At 53.0% G+C, this 15,927-nt stretch overlaps 5 protein-coding genes across 5 annotated transcripts; 2 read left to right on the top strand and 3 right to left on the bottom strand.

Annotated features, from left to right (window-relative positions):
* Positions 1 to 3: 3 nt before the first annotated feature.
* Positions 4 to 792, bottom strand: W97_01654 (uncharacterized protein; the record flags this gene model as incomplete). Its single annotated transcript, XM_007779559.1, has 1 exon — positions 4 to 792. The coding sequence occupies one exon, from the start codon at positions 790 to 792 to the stop codon at positions 4 to 6; it is 789 nt and encodes a 262-aa protein (XP_007777749.1).
* A 733-nt stretch (positions 793 to 1,525) lies between these two features.
* Positions 1,526 to 3,654, top strand: W97_01653 (uncharacterized protein; the record flags this gene model as incomplete). Its single annotated transcript, XM_007779558.1, has 7 exons — positions 1,526 to 1,621; positions 1,669 to 2,584; positions 2,642 to 2,942; positions 2,996 to 3,140; positions 3,199 to 3,274; positions 3,330 to 3,359; positions 3,413 to 3,654. 7 exons carry the CDS (start codon positions 1,526 to 1,528, stop codon positions 3,652 to 3,654), a joined length of 1,806 nt encoding a protein of 601 aa, XP_007777748.1.
* A 1,553-nt stretch (positions 3,655 to 5,207) lies between these two features.
* On the top strand, positions 5,208 to 9,734 carry W97_01652 (uncharacterized protein; the record flags this gene model as incomplete). Its single annotated transcript, XM_007779557.1, has 8 exons — positions 5,208 to 5,372; positions 5,443 to 6,104; positions 6,157 to 6,836; positions 6,987 to 7,596; positions 7,647 to 7,754; positions 7,807 to 8,147; positions 8,201 to 9,235; positions 9,298 to 9,734. The coding sequence occupies 8 exons, from the start codon at positions 5,208 to 5,210 to the stop codon at positions 9,732 to 9,734; spliced, it is 4,038 nt and encodes a 1,345-aa protein (XP_007777747.1).
* A 258-nt stretch (positions 9,735 to 9,992) lies between these two features.
* On the bottom strand, positions 9,993 to 13,280 carry W97_01651 (isoleucyl-tRNA synthetase; the record flags this gene model as incomplete). The annotated part of the gene is made up of 3 exons (XM_007779556.1): positions 9,993 to 10,824; positions 10,895 to 12,620; positions 12,731 to 13,280. The coding sequence occupies 3 exons, from the start codon at positions 13,278 to 13,280 to the stop codon at positions 9,993 to 9,995; spliced, it is 3,108 nt and encodes a 1,035-aa protein (XP_007777746.1).
* A 480-nt stretch (positions 13,281 to 13,760) lies between these two features.
* On the bottom strand, positions 13,761 to 15,504 carry W97_01650 (uncharacterized protein; the record flags this gene model as incomplete). The annotated part of the gene is made up of 2 exons (XM_007779555.1): positions 13,761 to 15,370; positions 15,429 to 15,504. 2 exons carry the CDS (start codon positions 15,502 to 15,504, stop codon positions 13,761 to 13,763), a joined length of 1,686 nt encoding a protein of 561 aa, XP_007777745.1.
* Positions 15,505 to 15,927: the final 423 nt, after the last annotated feature.

The raw sequence follows: 15,927 nt of genomic DNA, 5'->3' as shown, positions 1-15,927 counted from the left end.
CCATCACAGCTTCGAAAACATCGTCTCCTTTTGCGCCCTAACATCCAACTCCTGCGTCCACGCACTCCTCGGTTGCGTATACAGATACCAATAAATGCCCGCCAAATCCGTCGGCTGCATAATAAACCTATCCGCCTCCGCCAACTTCTCCTTCTCGCCCTCCCGCTCCCACTTCCTCCTCGTCACGCCCCCAATCAACTTCCCATCCACCGGCCCATCAACAATCAGATGCGCACCGTGAATCCCCTGACTCTGATACTCGCGCGTGATAATCTGCGCTAGAGACCGCAGCCCGAATTTGCCTGGGGAGAAGGACGACAGGCCAGGCATTCCCCGTAAGGAGCCCGTCGCGCCGGTGAAGATTATGGTGCCTTTTTGAGCAGATAACATGTCTGGTAGCACGCATTTTGCGGAGCAGAAGGCGCCGAATAGGTTGATTTTGGTGAAGTTCTCGAATTCCTCTGTTGTGGTGTCGAGAATCGAGCGGCCGTTGACGCGGCGAGCGCCGGCGTTGTAGACCAGCACATTAACTGGGCCGAGTTCTTTTTTGATAGAGGCGAAACTAGATATGACTTGAGACTCGACTCGGAGGTCGGTAAGATAGTATCTTGCAGTGCCGGCCCCGAAATCGGTTTCGATGCCGGATGCCATAGTCTGTAGCTTGTCTTCGGTGCGGGCTAGCAGGGCCACAATGAAGCCTTCTGAGACGAATCGTCGGGCTACCGCTTCGCCGATGCCTGGGCCGGCACCGACCACGGCGATGACTTGCATGTTTTGGGGGTTGTGGGACATGGTTGGTTTGCGTGAGGTTGATTGAGGGGTGAGGTGGGGTTCCCGTTTACGATAAGTTGGTAGAGCAATTGAAGGTTTGGAAAGAGTGATGAGTGAGGAGATAGATGTAAAATATGTGACTATCTGTTGGAACTTAAGCTATTCGGACCGTTTTATGGAGCATCACGGTGATACTAAAGGGAGCATTATTGTTAATGCAGCCAGTAGTTCCACGATCGCGGTGAGGCCATTTTTTCCCATGTGTAGGGTTAGGGTTAAGATTACGTGGGGACCCCGCAAAGTGGCTTAGCCACCATCGTCTTGTTAGTCCCGAGGTCCCCTGGGGGTTGTAAACATCACCACAGGCACCCACCTCATTTGCCAAGCAGAGCTTATCCGAGGAACCGAAGCTGTCATCTACATGTCAAGTGGGGTCGCCGATACCCTCGGGCTGTTATGGGACGTTACGGCCGGATCATGGGCTGGAATATATATGTAAGGGGGATCCATGTCGTGCTTGATCGGGTTTGAGATCTGCTATAGAGAGATTCGATACGCAATTGGCCATCTGATGCGAAGCTGCAAGCTGAGACCTTCTTTGCTATCTTTGTCAAAGACTATCTAGAGCGAAGACCACTTTCTGGTTGAAACAAACTTCCGTGATCATTTCTTATTCTTCCTGTGATATTGTAAACGGTGCGGATCTCTATTGCTGGGAGTCTGGTCAATTCGTTTCTCCTCTACATCAAGCACCATGGCACCGGATCTTAACGCACTAAGCGCTGATGGCCGCTGGGACTACTCGACCCCAGGATCATCAGGCTACAGCATCCCAAACATCGTCTACGATGTACAGTACTTTCTACCTCCACTCGAAGCATGACTGACAAGGCCTAGGACCCGCAATCCCGCAAGCTCAGGGTCATCACGATCGGCGCCGGCTTCTCCGGTATCCTGATGGCATACCAGATCCAGAAGCAATGCCAGAATGTCGAGCATGTCATCTACGAGAAGAATGAAGACATCGGCGGTACATGGCTTGAGAACCGCTACCCCGGCTGCGCATGCGACATCCCCTCTCACGCATATACTTATGCCTTTGCGCTCAACCCGGACTGGCCGCGATTCTTTTCCTACTCACCTGATATCTGGAAATACCTCGACAGAGTCTGTGAGACATTTGGGCTGCGGAAGTACATGAACTTCAACACACAGGTTGTTGGAGCATATTGGCAGGAGGAGCAGGGAAAGTGGAAGGTCAAGCTGCGGCAGACGAAGCCTGACGGCAGTGAGCCAAGCGAGTTTGAGGATACTTGCGATCTACTTCTCTACGCGACAGGCATCCTGAATGATTTCAAATTGCCGGACATCCCAGGCATGGAGAATTTCAAGGGCCGAATCGTGCACACTGCCCGCTGGCCGAAGGACTACCACAAAGACGAGTGGAAGAGGGACCGCGTCGCAGTTGTTGGATCCGGTGCGTCGTCTATCCAAACCGTGCCGAACATGCAACCACACGTCAAGCATATGGACGTTTTTGTCCGGACAGGCGTGTGGTTCGTCCAGATCGCCAATAACTTCGGCGCGAACCATGAGTATACCGAAGAACAGAAGGAAGGCTTCCGTAAGGACCCCAAGAGCATGGTTGCACACGCAAAAGATATTGAGAACCAGGTTAACGGTCTTTGGGGCTTGTTCTACACCGGCTCGGAGGCCCAGAAGGAGGGCCAAAAGATATTCAGAGCGCGCATGGCAGAATTCATCAAGGATAAGCGGTTGCTCGATGGATTTACTCCGAAGTGGGAGATTGGCTGTGAGTGTGCCTTCGATGGCAGATGACTTGTCTCTAGATACTGATTCTATTTTGGAGGTCGCCGTGTAACTCCAGGAGATCCGTACATGCTGGCGATCCAAGAAAAGAACGTTGACGTCCACTTCACTCACGTGGAGAGGATTACCGAAGATGGTGTCGTAGGCGGAGACGGTATCGAGCGAAAGGTAGATACGATCGTCTGTGCAACCGGGTTTGATGTAACGTATAAGCCGAGATTCCCAGTGGTGGGAAAGAACGGAGTTAGTTTGAAGGAGAAGTGGAAGCTCTGGCCTGAAGCATATCTTGGGATCGGTGTTCCGGACTTCCCGAACTTTGTCATGTTCATCGGGCCGACATGGTAAGTCAACGAAGCCAAGTGACGAAAGAAGTTGTTGTTGAGATTGGTCGCAGGCCAGTAGAGAACGGAAGTGTGGCTGGCCCCTTACTCGGCGTGTCTGAGTACGCAATCTCCCTGATCAAGAAGATGCAAAGGGATTACATCAAGAGCTGGGTGCCAAAGCAGGATATCACTGACCGATTCAATGAGCATGCTCAGGTAAGACTGCGGCCGGATTGTTGTGACATCGAGCTGCCACTCTAACCGCACATCGCAGGAATGGATCAAACACACGGTCTGGAAAGAAGAATGTCGTTCCTGGTACAAGAATAACGAGACCGGGCGGGTAAACGGTGAGACCCACGCGACAGCTACCACCCTCTAATCAGTCGCTGACTTCTTCCACAGCTGTGTGGCCCGGCTCCTCCCTGCATTACAGTAGGTGACCCGTGCCTACGCAAGCAAAGAAGTGGTATGCTGACAAATCACAGTGCATGTCATCGAGGGCCCGCGCTATGAGGACTTCGAAATCCAGTATCTGCACAAGAATATGTGGGCTTTCCTTGGTATGGGTTACGTAATGGAGAACACGATCCCGGGTTCGGACGTCTCGCCGTATATGCAATATGAGTATATCGATCCGAAGTGGCTGGAGGCCATCGGACACAGCAAGTCGAGCACCCTTTCTCGAGAGGAAGTTTCGGAGGAGTTGGGAGATGCTGTGCAGGGTTGACTCAGCGGTAAAGCGTGATTTTGCTGCTATTTGATAGCAATGCATGGAGAGATAGTTGACACTGCATGATTTACATCTTTGCTGATCTGTGGCCCGGCGTGCTAGTCGCATAATGAGGAGGCAAGCAAGATTGAACACCATGTATTTGACGAACACCTAAGAACACGCCACATTGCGAGGCAGATGCGCCGCAGACACTAAACGGTCCACTTGAAGCTCGCAGAGAGGCATGTACCGACCCCTTGGCAAAGTGTGTCAAGTACGCCCACGCAAAACGTGTCTTAGTCTGTCAACTAAGCTCATATCGATGTTTTTATCACGATTTTAATCGATTTTAGTGCTAATAAGGCTTAAGTGAGGCTTAATCTATCTATCTAGAGTGTCTGGTACTTAATATGTCCACCCTCAGCCTAAATTATAGCCTCCAACATCTACGCAGTGGTGATAGAAAGAGATGAAAGATGGGAGCGCGCGGGGTTTGGAGCTTCATACTGCCTTACTTAGGCTAAGCTAAATACCGTTAGTTGAAAGACTTAACTCGATTAGTCCATACAGACTAAGTCAACCCCTCGGTACACGGGTGTGTGGACGGAAGAGGGGAAATTGCATGGCTGCGTCCAAGGGCGACCTTAAAAGTACACGGCGGGTCCGTGCGCGCAGTTTCGGTGATCAAAACCCGCCTCATTCTTTTGAGGTAGCCCTTGGTTATTTTGGGCAGCCCGGCCCATCCGAAGATCTTGGCCACGGAACTTTTACAAGCGATTGGACTACTACATAAGGTCCAAGAACTGCGTTTGCCTATTGAGTTGACAGCTACTGCAAGCCAAAGCTGTATTGAAGGACAGGAATAGCACACGGCGACAGCTTGGCTGAGCATGGGCATGGGGGTCCGGTACGGTAAACAGGTGTCTCACCTGCCACTGCACATGCGGCTTACCTCCGACGGCAACCCTGACCAACGTGATCGCTGCGGAAACAGAGGGCAGATTTAAGTTATCTGCCCGCTTGCCCTCTCGAGTCAATACTTACTGCATCCGACTACACCATGGTTGAAATAACATCTTGCTGTTGAAAGGAAAATTGTAGGTTACGTTCCGTCGTCAGCGTAAATTTGTCATTTTACTCCTCAGCTGGTGAGGCTGAAAGGTAGCCCCATACGCACTTCCATGAACTAGGCTCGTCTTGTGAAGCGGCTTCCCTGACATCGCATGCGAGCATTTGGTGGCTTGTCGAGACCTCCATTCCATAAGCTGTCTTTCTCTCGTTACACTTTAGTGAGTCCACCACAGATTAGCGCGCATCAAGGATACTGCGTGCCGAATGTTTGAGCCCTGCAGCCATGCCGTCTCGAAGCCTCGCTTGTGCGTTTGCGAGAGGTATAAGTCCTCCACGTCTGCCGCAGCTAAGGTGTGTTCCGAGAACGTTCCGGAAAGTACGAGGGGAGCTGTCTGTATCGTGCGACAGCCTTGCCGAAATCTCAGCCAAGATCATCTGGCATATAGCGAGCAGTCCACTGTACCGCATCGAGTCAACTTCTTCATAACTTCCCTAATATGTCCACTGACCGCCAATGCGAATCCTGCGAGGAAGTCACTGTTACCCATTACTGCGTCAGCTGCGACTCGCATTACTGTGATCCTTGCTGGAAAAGGCAAGGTCCTCATCGACCAGGCAAAGTTGGTCAAGACGGCTTGCCCCACGAAAAGACCGACCTCAATGTAATTTCATGCCCAACGAGAGAATGGCTGTTTGGGGCAGAAGATTTCATGTTGCTGATGGATACCGCAGGTTGTTGAAGCACTACGCGATATTTTATCTCCACCGTCATCGGTCGCCGAGCAAGATGAGCTGCACAGGGAAGATTTGGACACTACATGGTTTGGCGTTGTTCATGAGGACAATGTGCCAGTTTTCCAAAACTACGATCGTTACGCTTCCGTCATGGCGGATAGTCTTTGTTCAGACACCGACGTGAGATATCCGCAATTGGTATCCTTCATCGGTCAAACGGGAGCGGGAAAGAGCACGCTTGTGAAGATGCTTATCAACCATCAAGGACCTGGGATCACTGATAGTAGTTCCAAATTTCCTTCGCCTGTTGTGGGCTCTGCGATCAACAGCACGCCAACCTCAGCAGATGTTCACTTATACGCCGACCCTGGAACTTACTACCAACAGCGTCCGTTGCTTTATGCAGACTGCGAAGGTCTCGAAGGGGGGGAAAGAGACCCGCTTGCAGAAAAACACAAGGCAGCGGACGATCGTCCTGCATTACGTGCGAGGCAAAAGTCCAAGCCGGTCAAGAAGTTGCAAAAAGCTGCCCGTTGTTCTCGGATCGAATGGGCAACGACGCCTGAGAAGCGAAAGAGGCAGTTTGCAGTAACTCAACTCTATCCACGTGTGTTGTACACATTCTCGGACGTTATAGTCTTTGTCCTTCGCAACTCGAAGTGCGTGTGTATAACTACCCACCCGATGAGCGTCTTCTAATACCAGGACTAGAACATTCGAGGCCGTGCTTGAGAAACTGCTGAATTGGGCTTCAGCTTCTATCGAGAAATCCTTGAACCAACCGCTGCTACCACATGCCATCATCGCATTAAATGCTACAGAGAATTCGATTGATCCTAGTCAGTGGACAGTCAAGGAGGCTACTCAGAGGCTGCTCTCGGATATCGATGATTCAATCGCCTTGGTACCGCAGTTTGCTAATTATGCCGAGTATTGGCGTAATCGGGGCAAGAAGATCAAATCTATGAAGGACCTCATAGAGTGCTTTTATTCTTCAGTAACAGTTGTGAGGATACCTACCAAGGGCCGGTATATGCTGATCAACGAACAAGTTGAAAAACTGCATCAGGAAATCGTATCTGCCTGCAACAATGCTTACATCGCTAGGCAAAAGGCACGAATGCTATGCGATGCGGACGGTCTGCAGATCTACCTTCAATCCGCATTCGATCATTTCTCCCGTGATCTTGATACGCCATTCAATTTCATAGAGGTCTCTCTGAAGAATAACCCTATACCGCTCGATTTCAGAGGCAACATTCTGAAGTTGGCCTTGGCTATCCGAGATTGGTCACAGGACTCGATTCGCAGTGGTCCTCGGATCTTCAAGATTCTTGGACCAATGGTCGCTTCGTGTATTATGCTCGATTTTGCCCGCCAGAAATACCAAGGTAAGACGTCTCATCTATATTTTGCAGCCAAAATGCATACTAGTTTCGGGATTCTAATGCTTGTGATCATACTGCTACCGCTTCATTGGTGTCTTGCTCGCAGCAGATCTGGCTGATCGTTTCACCGAAACACCATCTAACAAATCTTAGGTACTGCTACGGAACTGTTTGACAAGCATTATCTTCACCACTGCTTTCAGGCTCTCGAGGATTTCTGCGCTTTCCACTGGTGTTGTCACTTCGCAAACAGGAGCGGCAAATGCGTCAATACTCGGGCTGGTCATGCTAAAGGCCATCAGAATGAAAGAGGCAAAAGCATTGCGGGAGGAGAGTTTGAGTCGAGCTTCTCCGCGGACTCATACTGTGAGATTTGGAAAATGGAGCTGCAGGACAATGTTCGAGAGATCGAAAAGACTCTTCAAAGAGAGATTTTTGGCAATCCAAGCTTCGGTGAGGAAGCTGCGGCTCACAAGCTGCACCTTCACCGCTTGAATGACTTTTACGGAAAGTTTGGCTCCGCTTACAAAGTTGTCAGTCATTCGACTTGTTTCTGCTGTTTGAGAGAGCTCCCCGAGCATGCGCTCCCTTGTGGGCATGTCTTGTGTACACCATGCATAAATTCCTACGGCATTGCCGTGGACAAATACTGCATATCCATGTGGCGATGTCCACTACACACCGACGACACAGTGTGGAAGGAACCATACCTGGTCAGACTCAAACCTCCTCACGCCGGAGTACGCATTTTGACCCTGGATGGGTAAGTCCAATCATCCCATGCCGTTTACATTAACTCATTGTGTTTTGAAGTGGTGGTTTCCGCGGTATCGTGGAGCTTGAGGTTCTCAAAGCCGTTGAACGCACTCTAGGGGGCAAAATCCCTATCCAGGCTTTCTTCGATCTTATCGTTGGCACAAGGTTTGTTCAGCCGATCCTTACCGTGCCACCCACAAGCTCATTGTTGTCTTAGCACGGGCGGCATCATCGCTCTCGGATTGGGCGTGCAAGGTTGGTCAGTTGATTCGTGCATTGACAAGTTCAAGTCGCTTTGCGGTAGGGCGTTCTCACCGCGAGACTTCCGCGGGATCCCCGGCTTTCGAAAGCTAGCCTTCGTGCATCATCATGCCATGTATAAGACACGGCCTTTCGTAGGAGCACTTTGCGAGGCTTTTGGCGAAGCCCGTTTGTTTGGCGGACTGCAAGACTCGAACAGCTATCAAACAAAGGTGGCGGTCACAAGTGCAACGGGCACGGGACAACAGGCCGTAGTCATCAGTAACTACAATCGGCCTAGGAACTCTGATGATCAACGTATGGGACTGTCTTAGAAACCTATTCCATTGTATGCACTGACAAGTTTGCAGAAGGCTACAGGTACGAGCGGCCTGATAAGCCGGATCTTGAGCTCAAAGTCTGGGAAGCAGCTCGGGCTACATCTGCTGCCCCAAAATATTTCAAACCGTTCCTCTGTGAGCGCACCGGCAATCTGTACTGGGATGGTGCGCTCTATCACAACAACCCAGTGAACGTTGCAAATCACGAACGAAAACTTCTGTGGCCAGACACGGCCAATTCGCACCCGGACATTGTCCTATCGATCGGGTCTGGTAGCAAGCACTATCTCAATACTACAGAAGAGTCAAGAGATCGACTCAGGAAATCGCCATCACCCAGCTCTACGTACCCTCCACATGATGTTGAGAGTAATAGAGTACTAGTAGATTGGGCGAGGAAACCCAAATGGACCCACTTGTGGACGGTGCTAGTCAATCGGGTGAGGGATGTTCTGGACTCCGACCGGATATGGGAGAGCTTTCTGTTGGACGTAGCGGAACCGCAATCTTTGCAGCGAGAACGCTACATCCGGCTCAACATTGATTTAGGGTTTGACCCTCCCGCTTTAGATGCGGTCGATCAATTGGACAACGTCCAGACCGCTGCACGGGACCAGTTGTATGGAGCGGCGCCTTACAAATCGCAGATTCAACAAATAGCGGCTCGGCTTGTGGCAAGCTGCTTCTTTTTCGACAAGACCGCTGGCTCGTTGTCGGAGACTGACTCGGGGTTCCAAGTCTCTGGTGCAATTTATTGCAGGTTTGGTGGGGAGTCTGCAAGTATGCGAGCACTCGGAGACTACCTAAGGCTGCAGCAAACTCCCGACTTTCAGCCTTACTTCTCGATCGAGGAGAGATATAGAGAAGCTCACGCTCAGCGTGTCATTATCAGGGAGAGCGTCATCTATGACATGATATCCCGGGCCAGGTTTAACATGGAACCGGTTACGGTACATACGTCGAAGCAAGCCGCGCGGATTACGATCTCTCTGTATCTGAAGCCTGAACAAGGCTTCGCAATCAGTGGATTTCCACGTTCGCTCATTGTCGAGGAGTCGCTCAAATGTAATTCCCCTCCCCACCCAAACTCATCGCCGGTGGATTACGAGACTGATATACTTCCATAGTAACGCACCAAAAGTCACCGCCTGTCACTCCGCGGCCCATATTTAAGTCCGAATACCATCAACATTCAGCGACGTCCAGTAAATCGTCACGCAGCTTATCCGCTCCCATAGTCAACCGTGACGTCTACCACAGGTCAAATTCTTATCCCTTCTACGACGAAGCAAAGGAAGACGAGAACATGAATGGTGCACGTGTTCGATCGGTTACTGAGACATACGTTCCAACGCTGCACGCTCAAGCATCTTCAATCCTCGAGAATGAGAGCAGCGACGAATGGGATCCTGCTGATGGAAGTTCAACTTCTACCCGGATAGAGCTGCTCCCTAGCCAGAATGCTGACGGGTCACTCCTTGACGTACAACTCAGTCTGGCTGACGCGGATATTGGAAGGGCATTGGAAGAAAGGTTCAAGAAACGAGATAGCGACGATTGGTAATACAGCCTGAGGTAACAATGTCAACCAATTCGTATGGCTTCGCCATCTAGCCTCTCGATCATAGCCAAGGAGTGCAGTGTGACAAAGGCCGCAAACCCTTCACTTAAAACCGGGTTACATGGGTCAGCGTGATAATATTCGCGCGGTATACAAACCCTATCGTACAGCGAGCCTTGCCACGTCTATTCTATGATTACGCCTAAGCACGGATAGACATGTCCAGACATTCTCTATGAGAACCCTATTCCTCGTTAACGCTCAACCCTGTTCCTTCACCACTCCCTCACATCGTCCACATAGCGTCTCCGGCTCCGGCGCCACAAACCTCCAGCAGCGTGGACATTTCTTGCCTTCCGCAGGCGTGACGACCACCGCGCCCGTGACCTTCGTTTTCTCCGTCCCCTCCTCAAGCTCAACCTCGAAGGTCTCTCGAAAACTCCACGCACCGCCAGACTCTTCTTGCTCTGGTTCATGAGACCGGACAATCTTGACATCGCTAACGACGAACAGACTCGCCAGCTCCTCTTCCATGCTGTTGTTGAGCAGTTGCTCGACGGAGGGGATGCCAGTAGGAGGAACGTAGAGAGTAAAGCCACATTCCAGTCCTCCACCCATCAATTTCTCCTCGCGGGCGATTTCCTGCGCAGATTTGACAGCCGTAAACGCTGCTGTGATGAAGGCAATCGTCGTTTCCATGTCCCTTCGCTGCGTCTCATCCGCCATACTGGGCGCCGCAAACGGCGCCCACACATCCTTGCCCGGTCCTTCACGTCCTTCTTTCAGGTTCGGAGGGCAGTGTGCCCACACTTCTTCTACCAGAAGGGGCGTGACAGGCGCAAGCATGTGGAGCAGCTCGTTGAAGATTTTGTACAGGGCCGCTTGGGCAGCTAGTCGGGTCGAGGCGCTGCCGGCGTAGAGGCGGTCTTTGAGGGGCTCGAAGTAGAAGGCAGAGAGGTCGGTCGTGATGTATCTGTTCACTGCATACACGCCCTTGAAGAAGTCGTAGGACTGGTAGGAGCGGTGCACAGCGGCTGAAGTGAGGGAGAGCTGGTGCGAGGCGATGCGGTCGGCTAGGTCGGTGGAGGAGGATCTGGAAGTAGGGTGTCAGTCTTCTGATGATTCACATGAAGTCTCTGGAAAACGCCTGAAACAGAACTTACGCTTTTGAGTCGGCCTTGCTAGGATCATAGTCATTCAACACACCCAGTAGCCACTTGAAAGTAACGCGATATTTATGCAAGCTCGTGTTGATCGACTGAAGCACCGGTTGCCCAATAACGACGTCCCTTGTATAATCACTGCTCGCGACCCACAACCTGAGCGCATCTGCACCCATAGCATCATACGACGGCGTTGCACTTGACGCTGCCGCCTTCTCCTGCCCCTTCTGTTTCTTCTTCTTGCGGCTAACAGGCGGCAGCAACGAGCCGTCCATGATTTGTGCAGGAGACACGACATTGCCGAGGGACTTGCTCATCTTGCGGCCTTCGGCATCGAGGGCAAAACCGTGGGTGATGAGAGTCTTGTAGGGAGCCTTCATGGGATGCTTCAGAGCGGAGGTAAGAGGGTGCTTCGCGTCTAGGATCTGTGCGCTCTGATGCGCAATGTACGTGAGCAGCGATGACTGGAACCAACCGCGGTGCTGGTCCGTTCCTTCTAGGTAGACATCTGCAACGGGCAAGCCTTGCGCAGCTCGATCTTCCAGCAGCGTCCAGGTGGTGCCGCTGTCGAACCACACGTCCATTGTGTCCTTGCCCCGAACATAGGTACCGGCTTCCAGCTCCGGAGCAACCCAAGCAGCGTCATCTTCGGCGTCTGTCCACCAAGCATCGATACCTCGGTCATCGATGACCTTCATGATATATTCAATAGTCCCGCTCGTCATAACGGCTTGCAGTCCGTCTTCTGTTTTCCGATAAAGTGCAGGAACCGGAACACCCCAAGCTCGCTGTCTCGAAACACACCACTGGCTGCGCCCCCGAACGAAGCTGGAGAGCCGTGTATGACCGGTTTCCGGGATAAACGTAACGTCCTCGAGTGATTCCAGAGCACCGGCTTTAATCTCATCTACATCTGCAAACCACTGCTCGGTCGCGCGGATGATGACGGGCTGTTTTGTGCGCCAATCGATCGGATACTTGTGCCTGATCTCGTGAGTCGCGAGTACAAGGGGGAGCTGACCGTCTCCAGACTGGCTGTTGAGTTTGTCAAGCCACTCAAGGACCGCATCCGTTCCCTCCTTCTGCACAGCCTTTCCAGCCAAGAACCCAGGCTGCGCTGGCAACGCCAGCAAGGTAAATCGTCCCTGATCATCGACCGGCGCGAACGCGGGGATACCAAGCTTCATACAGACGTTATAGTCGTCCATGCCGTGACCTGCAGCCATATGGACAAGCCCAGTTCCAGAGTCAGCGGAGACGAAATCTGCTTGTAGAATGGGCTGCGTTTGGGCTGGTTCAGAATCGGAATGCTGCAGAATGTTGGTGTACTCTGATCCTAGCAAGTCTGAGCCTCTACAGGGAGCAACGACTTTAACAGACTTGAGCTCGAGGTTGAGAAATGTAAGGACGTGATTCAGACGAGATTGAGCTACAATGAGCTGATGATTACTGGGCAGCTCAACAACGCAGTAATCGAGATCAGCATGGACGGCGATCGCATTGTTGGCCGGGAGGGTCCACGGAGTGGTCGTCCAGATGACCGCGCTGATGGCGTCCGGCTTTACTCCTGGCAAAGAAGCCAGGGGACCGGCTAGTGTGATAAGAGGAAATCTGACAAAAGCCGCAGTAGATCGGTGGTTGTCGTCGTATTCGAGCTCAGCTTCAGCGAGCGCGGTGCCAGAGCTAGGGCTCCAATACACAGGCTTATACTGCCGGTAGATGAGGCCTGAAGCACGCAGTCAGCATAAGCGCACTCCTGCTATACCTCACGACCGCCGCTGAGTCCAGCCGCCCCTCAGCTCATCACAGGCCGAAAGAAACAGGATCCTCACCCACCCTTCTCAACCATGCCCTTCCAAACCCTCAACTGGCTCGTCTCAAACCCCTTCTCCATCGTCCTATACGCATTGTCCCAATCTCCCATAACCGCCCACTCCTTGAACCCCTTCTTCTGCCTCTCGATCGTCTCCTCCGCCAGCCTCCTCGCCGCCTTCCTCACCTCCACGGCCCCAATCTTCTCATGGTCGCCCTCCCCCCGCAGCTGCAGCGCCTGCAGCGCCTTGATCTCAATCGGCAGCCCATGGCAGTCCCAGCCGGGGATATACTGCACCCTCTTCCCCTGGCCCAGTTGAAAGCGGCAGATGATATCCTTCAGGATCTTGTTCAGCGCATGGCCAACGTGCAAGTCACCATTCGCATATGGCGGCCCATCGTGCAGCACGAAGACGTTCGCAGCAGGTCTATGGGTCGCCTGCCACGCGTAGAGCTCGTCGGTGCAGCGAGGGAGGAAGGTCTTGGGGTCGGCGGGGCGCGGGGGAAAGGCGGATTTGGGGAGTTTGAGCGTCGTGGACCATGATGCGCGGAGGAGGCGGGTCGGGGTTAACATGCTCTGCTCATCGTTTTGCGGTATGGATGCGGGAGCTGCGGGTTGATGGGAGCTCGCGACTTTTTTGGGGATGGGATGCAAGTCGGCGGTTTGAGGCCTGAAAGTCCGACGCGGGAGAGCTCCGCTCAGGGCCGAGTCTGCTTCTGCGTCCATTTTTCACGACAACTGCTTCGATCAAGCTGAATCAAGCTGAAGAGTTGGATTCTGAATTTGGGAGATCGGGCTTTCTAACTGGCGCCCAGTCACGTCGCCCGTATGAGAGTCACTTCTTCGCACTTCAAGTCCTGGAAGGCGCTTGCCAACTTCGTCTCAGTGAACCGCTAGAGCAGCTGGACGACGGCCATTGAGAAGCAACCCTTACGCTCTCTCTAAATAACCAAGACATATGAACCTACCCAGGGTATAACTCACCAAGGCGTCGCGATCTCTAACCCAGAAGAAACGCCATCCCAACACCCATCAAACATTCGATGCACCAGCCTAGTAAACAGTCAAGCAGCTCACAGCGCCATTCTTCATGACCTCGAACACCATCCCGGGAAACCCAAATAACTCCGTCGTCAGCCCACTCTCACCGCTCACTGCCGTGGCATCAGTGCTCGGATTTCTCGCACCTGCAACAACGGTGCTGTCTTCCCAACCGCCAAGCAACTCGCAGCTGCTTCCTGGACTGTCCCCCAAGCCGGGTTTGATTACCATGCCCCTTTGGTGGAGCCTCTCTTCCTCCTTGCTAGCGTAGGCGCCGCGGTAGACTTCCTTGAGCCGGCCAGAGATGTCTGTGAATGACATTTCTGAGTTCAGAGGCTCGCGATAATGCTCTGTCGGGACGTGTTCAAGCGTCCACCGGCTGCGGCGGTGGCGGTTGAAGGAGTAAGAGCCTGGCACGTTGCCATGGAAGCTGATCTTAGTGGCAGTAAGATGGTTGCTGGGCAGACATGGATCGCCGTTGGAAGGGCTGCTCGAGCGCTCTTCGGGCGATGCTCGGCGATCGGCAGTTGGTGATGGTGGACTCGGGTGGGTAGGTTTTGAGATGAGTAGGTCGAAACCGTGGTGGAAGTAGTTGTAGAAACACTCCCTGTTCTCGTGCTGGCGACCTGTGACTTCGCTATCTTCTGGCGTGGAGAGGTCGGTGTCCCCATCGGAGTCATCGAATTGATCCTCGTCACCATCAGACAGCGCTTCGTGCTCAGAATCCGTATGAAGCGCAGAGGAGTGGTTTGACTCAGAGTCGTCGGCCTGCATGTTGTCACGTGCCGCATTGCCAATACCGTCTGCGAGACCCGAAACACCATTCGGTGTAGGTGTTCGATGGATGGAAAGGCGCCGGTCGCTCTTCCTGTAGATCGCGTCTGGCGGACCCAGCTCGGCAACCAAGTCCTGTGGAGTGGTCTCGCTAAGGATAATCCAGAAAGACGGGCTTGATCTCCTGACAAGCTCTATCCGTCCTTCCCCGTAGATCTTCGCTGCCTCTATCTCATCAGGAGCACCACTATCACTGCCCTTGCCAGCAAGCCACAGCGATCTGGGGTTTGGCGGACTGCGGGTAAAGAGACTCTGTCGGGCTTCCTGCCAGGACTCGCCGTTGAAGACAACCATGTTTGTCGCCGGGGAAGTTGCGGACGAGTATAGCAGCGAGACAAAATCCACTGTCGGCGACCAAGCCGACGCTAGCAGCGGGAAGCTGAAAGCCATTCCCGGGTATGAGAGGATGTACGTGCCTCTGGCACCTTCTCCGTCGGACGTTGGTGGCATGTACTCTCCGGCGAATGTGGGACCCATCAGGTTGTAAACGTGTCGAAAGAGCGGCCCCGTGGAGGATGCGGTGCCTGGCCGACCTTCCGCTCCACCGGCGTGCCTAAATATTTCATCATTCTTGTAGCCCAGCCTTGTCTTGGTGAAGTCCAGCACTTCGATCAAGCGCAAGCGTTGGTCTTGGCCGTCGAAGCGTAACCGCAGACCGTTCCGTGGAAGGCTGATAAGGATGGGACTTGCTATGGGGGCGTCATGGGAATACGATACATCGATGGTCGAATAGGTAGCCGGCTCAGACTTTAGGTACGACAAAACGCTCTGGACGGATGCTCCCAGCGCTGCCAGCAGTCGCCGTCAGCGAATCATAGGTGTATACTCTCGGAGAGCACCACTCACCAAAGAGCCCTACGGAACGATTTGGGGTAACCTGTACCGGTTCACAGGTCGCAGCAGCAGCGCTGTCCGAGGACATGTTCAGGGCATTTAGTTCAGGGAAGCATTACCACAAGGGCGAAGAGCAAAGCGGTGCAGGTCGGTTGAGCGGCGGTTGAGGTAGCTGTCTCCACGTGCTCGTCTCACGCGCTGCGGAGCAAACACAGAGAGTGATTTGTGCTCAGTAGCCCGCTTGAAGACTCTACTACCGTCTTTACCAGCAGCAAACTGATGCTTACCTGCCAGCAAAGGCAGGCAAGGCAGGCAAGGCAGGCAAGTCGGCGGCTCTATCATGGGGAAGCGCGCGCTGCTGGCTGGAGTCCTCCGCCTGGTGGTGCCGCTCGGTTGGTAGCGGCTGGAACGAATCGGCGCCAAGCCGCAGATCTATCTGTTTGGGCTTGTTTACCACTCCTCGACTCCTCGACTCCTCTCTCGCGCCCGTTCACGCTGCACATGCATTGCT

Source organism: Coniosporium apollinis (assembly GCF_000281105.1).
Source record: "Coniosporium apollinis CBS 100218 chromosome Unknown supercont1.6, whole genome shotgun sequence".
Taxonomy (NCBI): Eukaryota; Fungi; Ascomycota; class Dothideomycetes; genus Coniosporium; species Coniosporium apollinis.
This window is presented reverse-complemented; position numbering and strand designations above follow the sequence as displayed.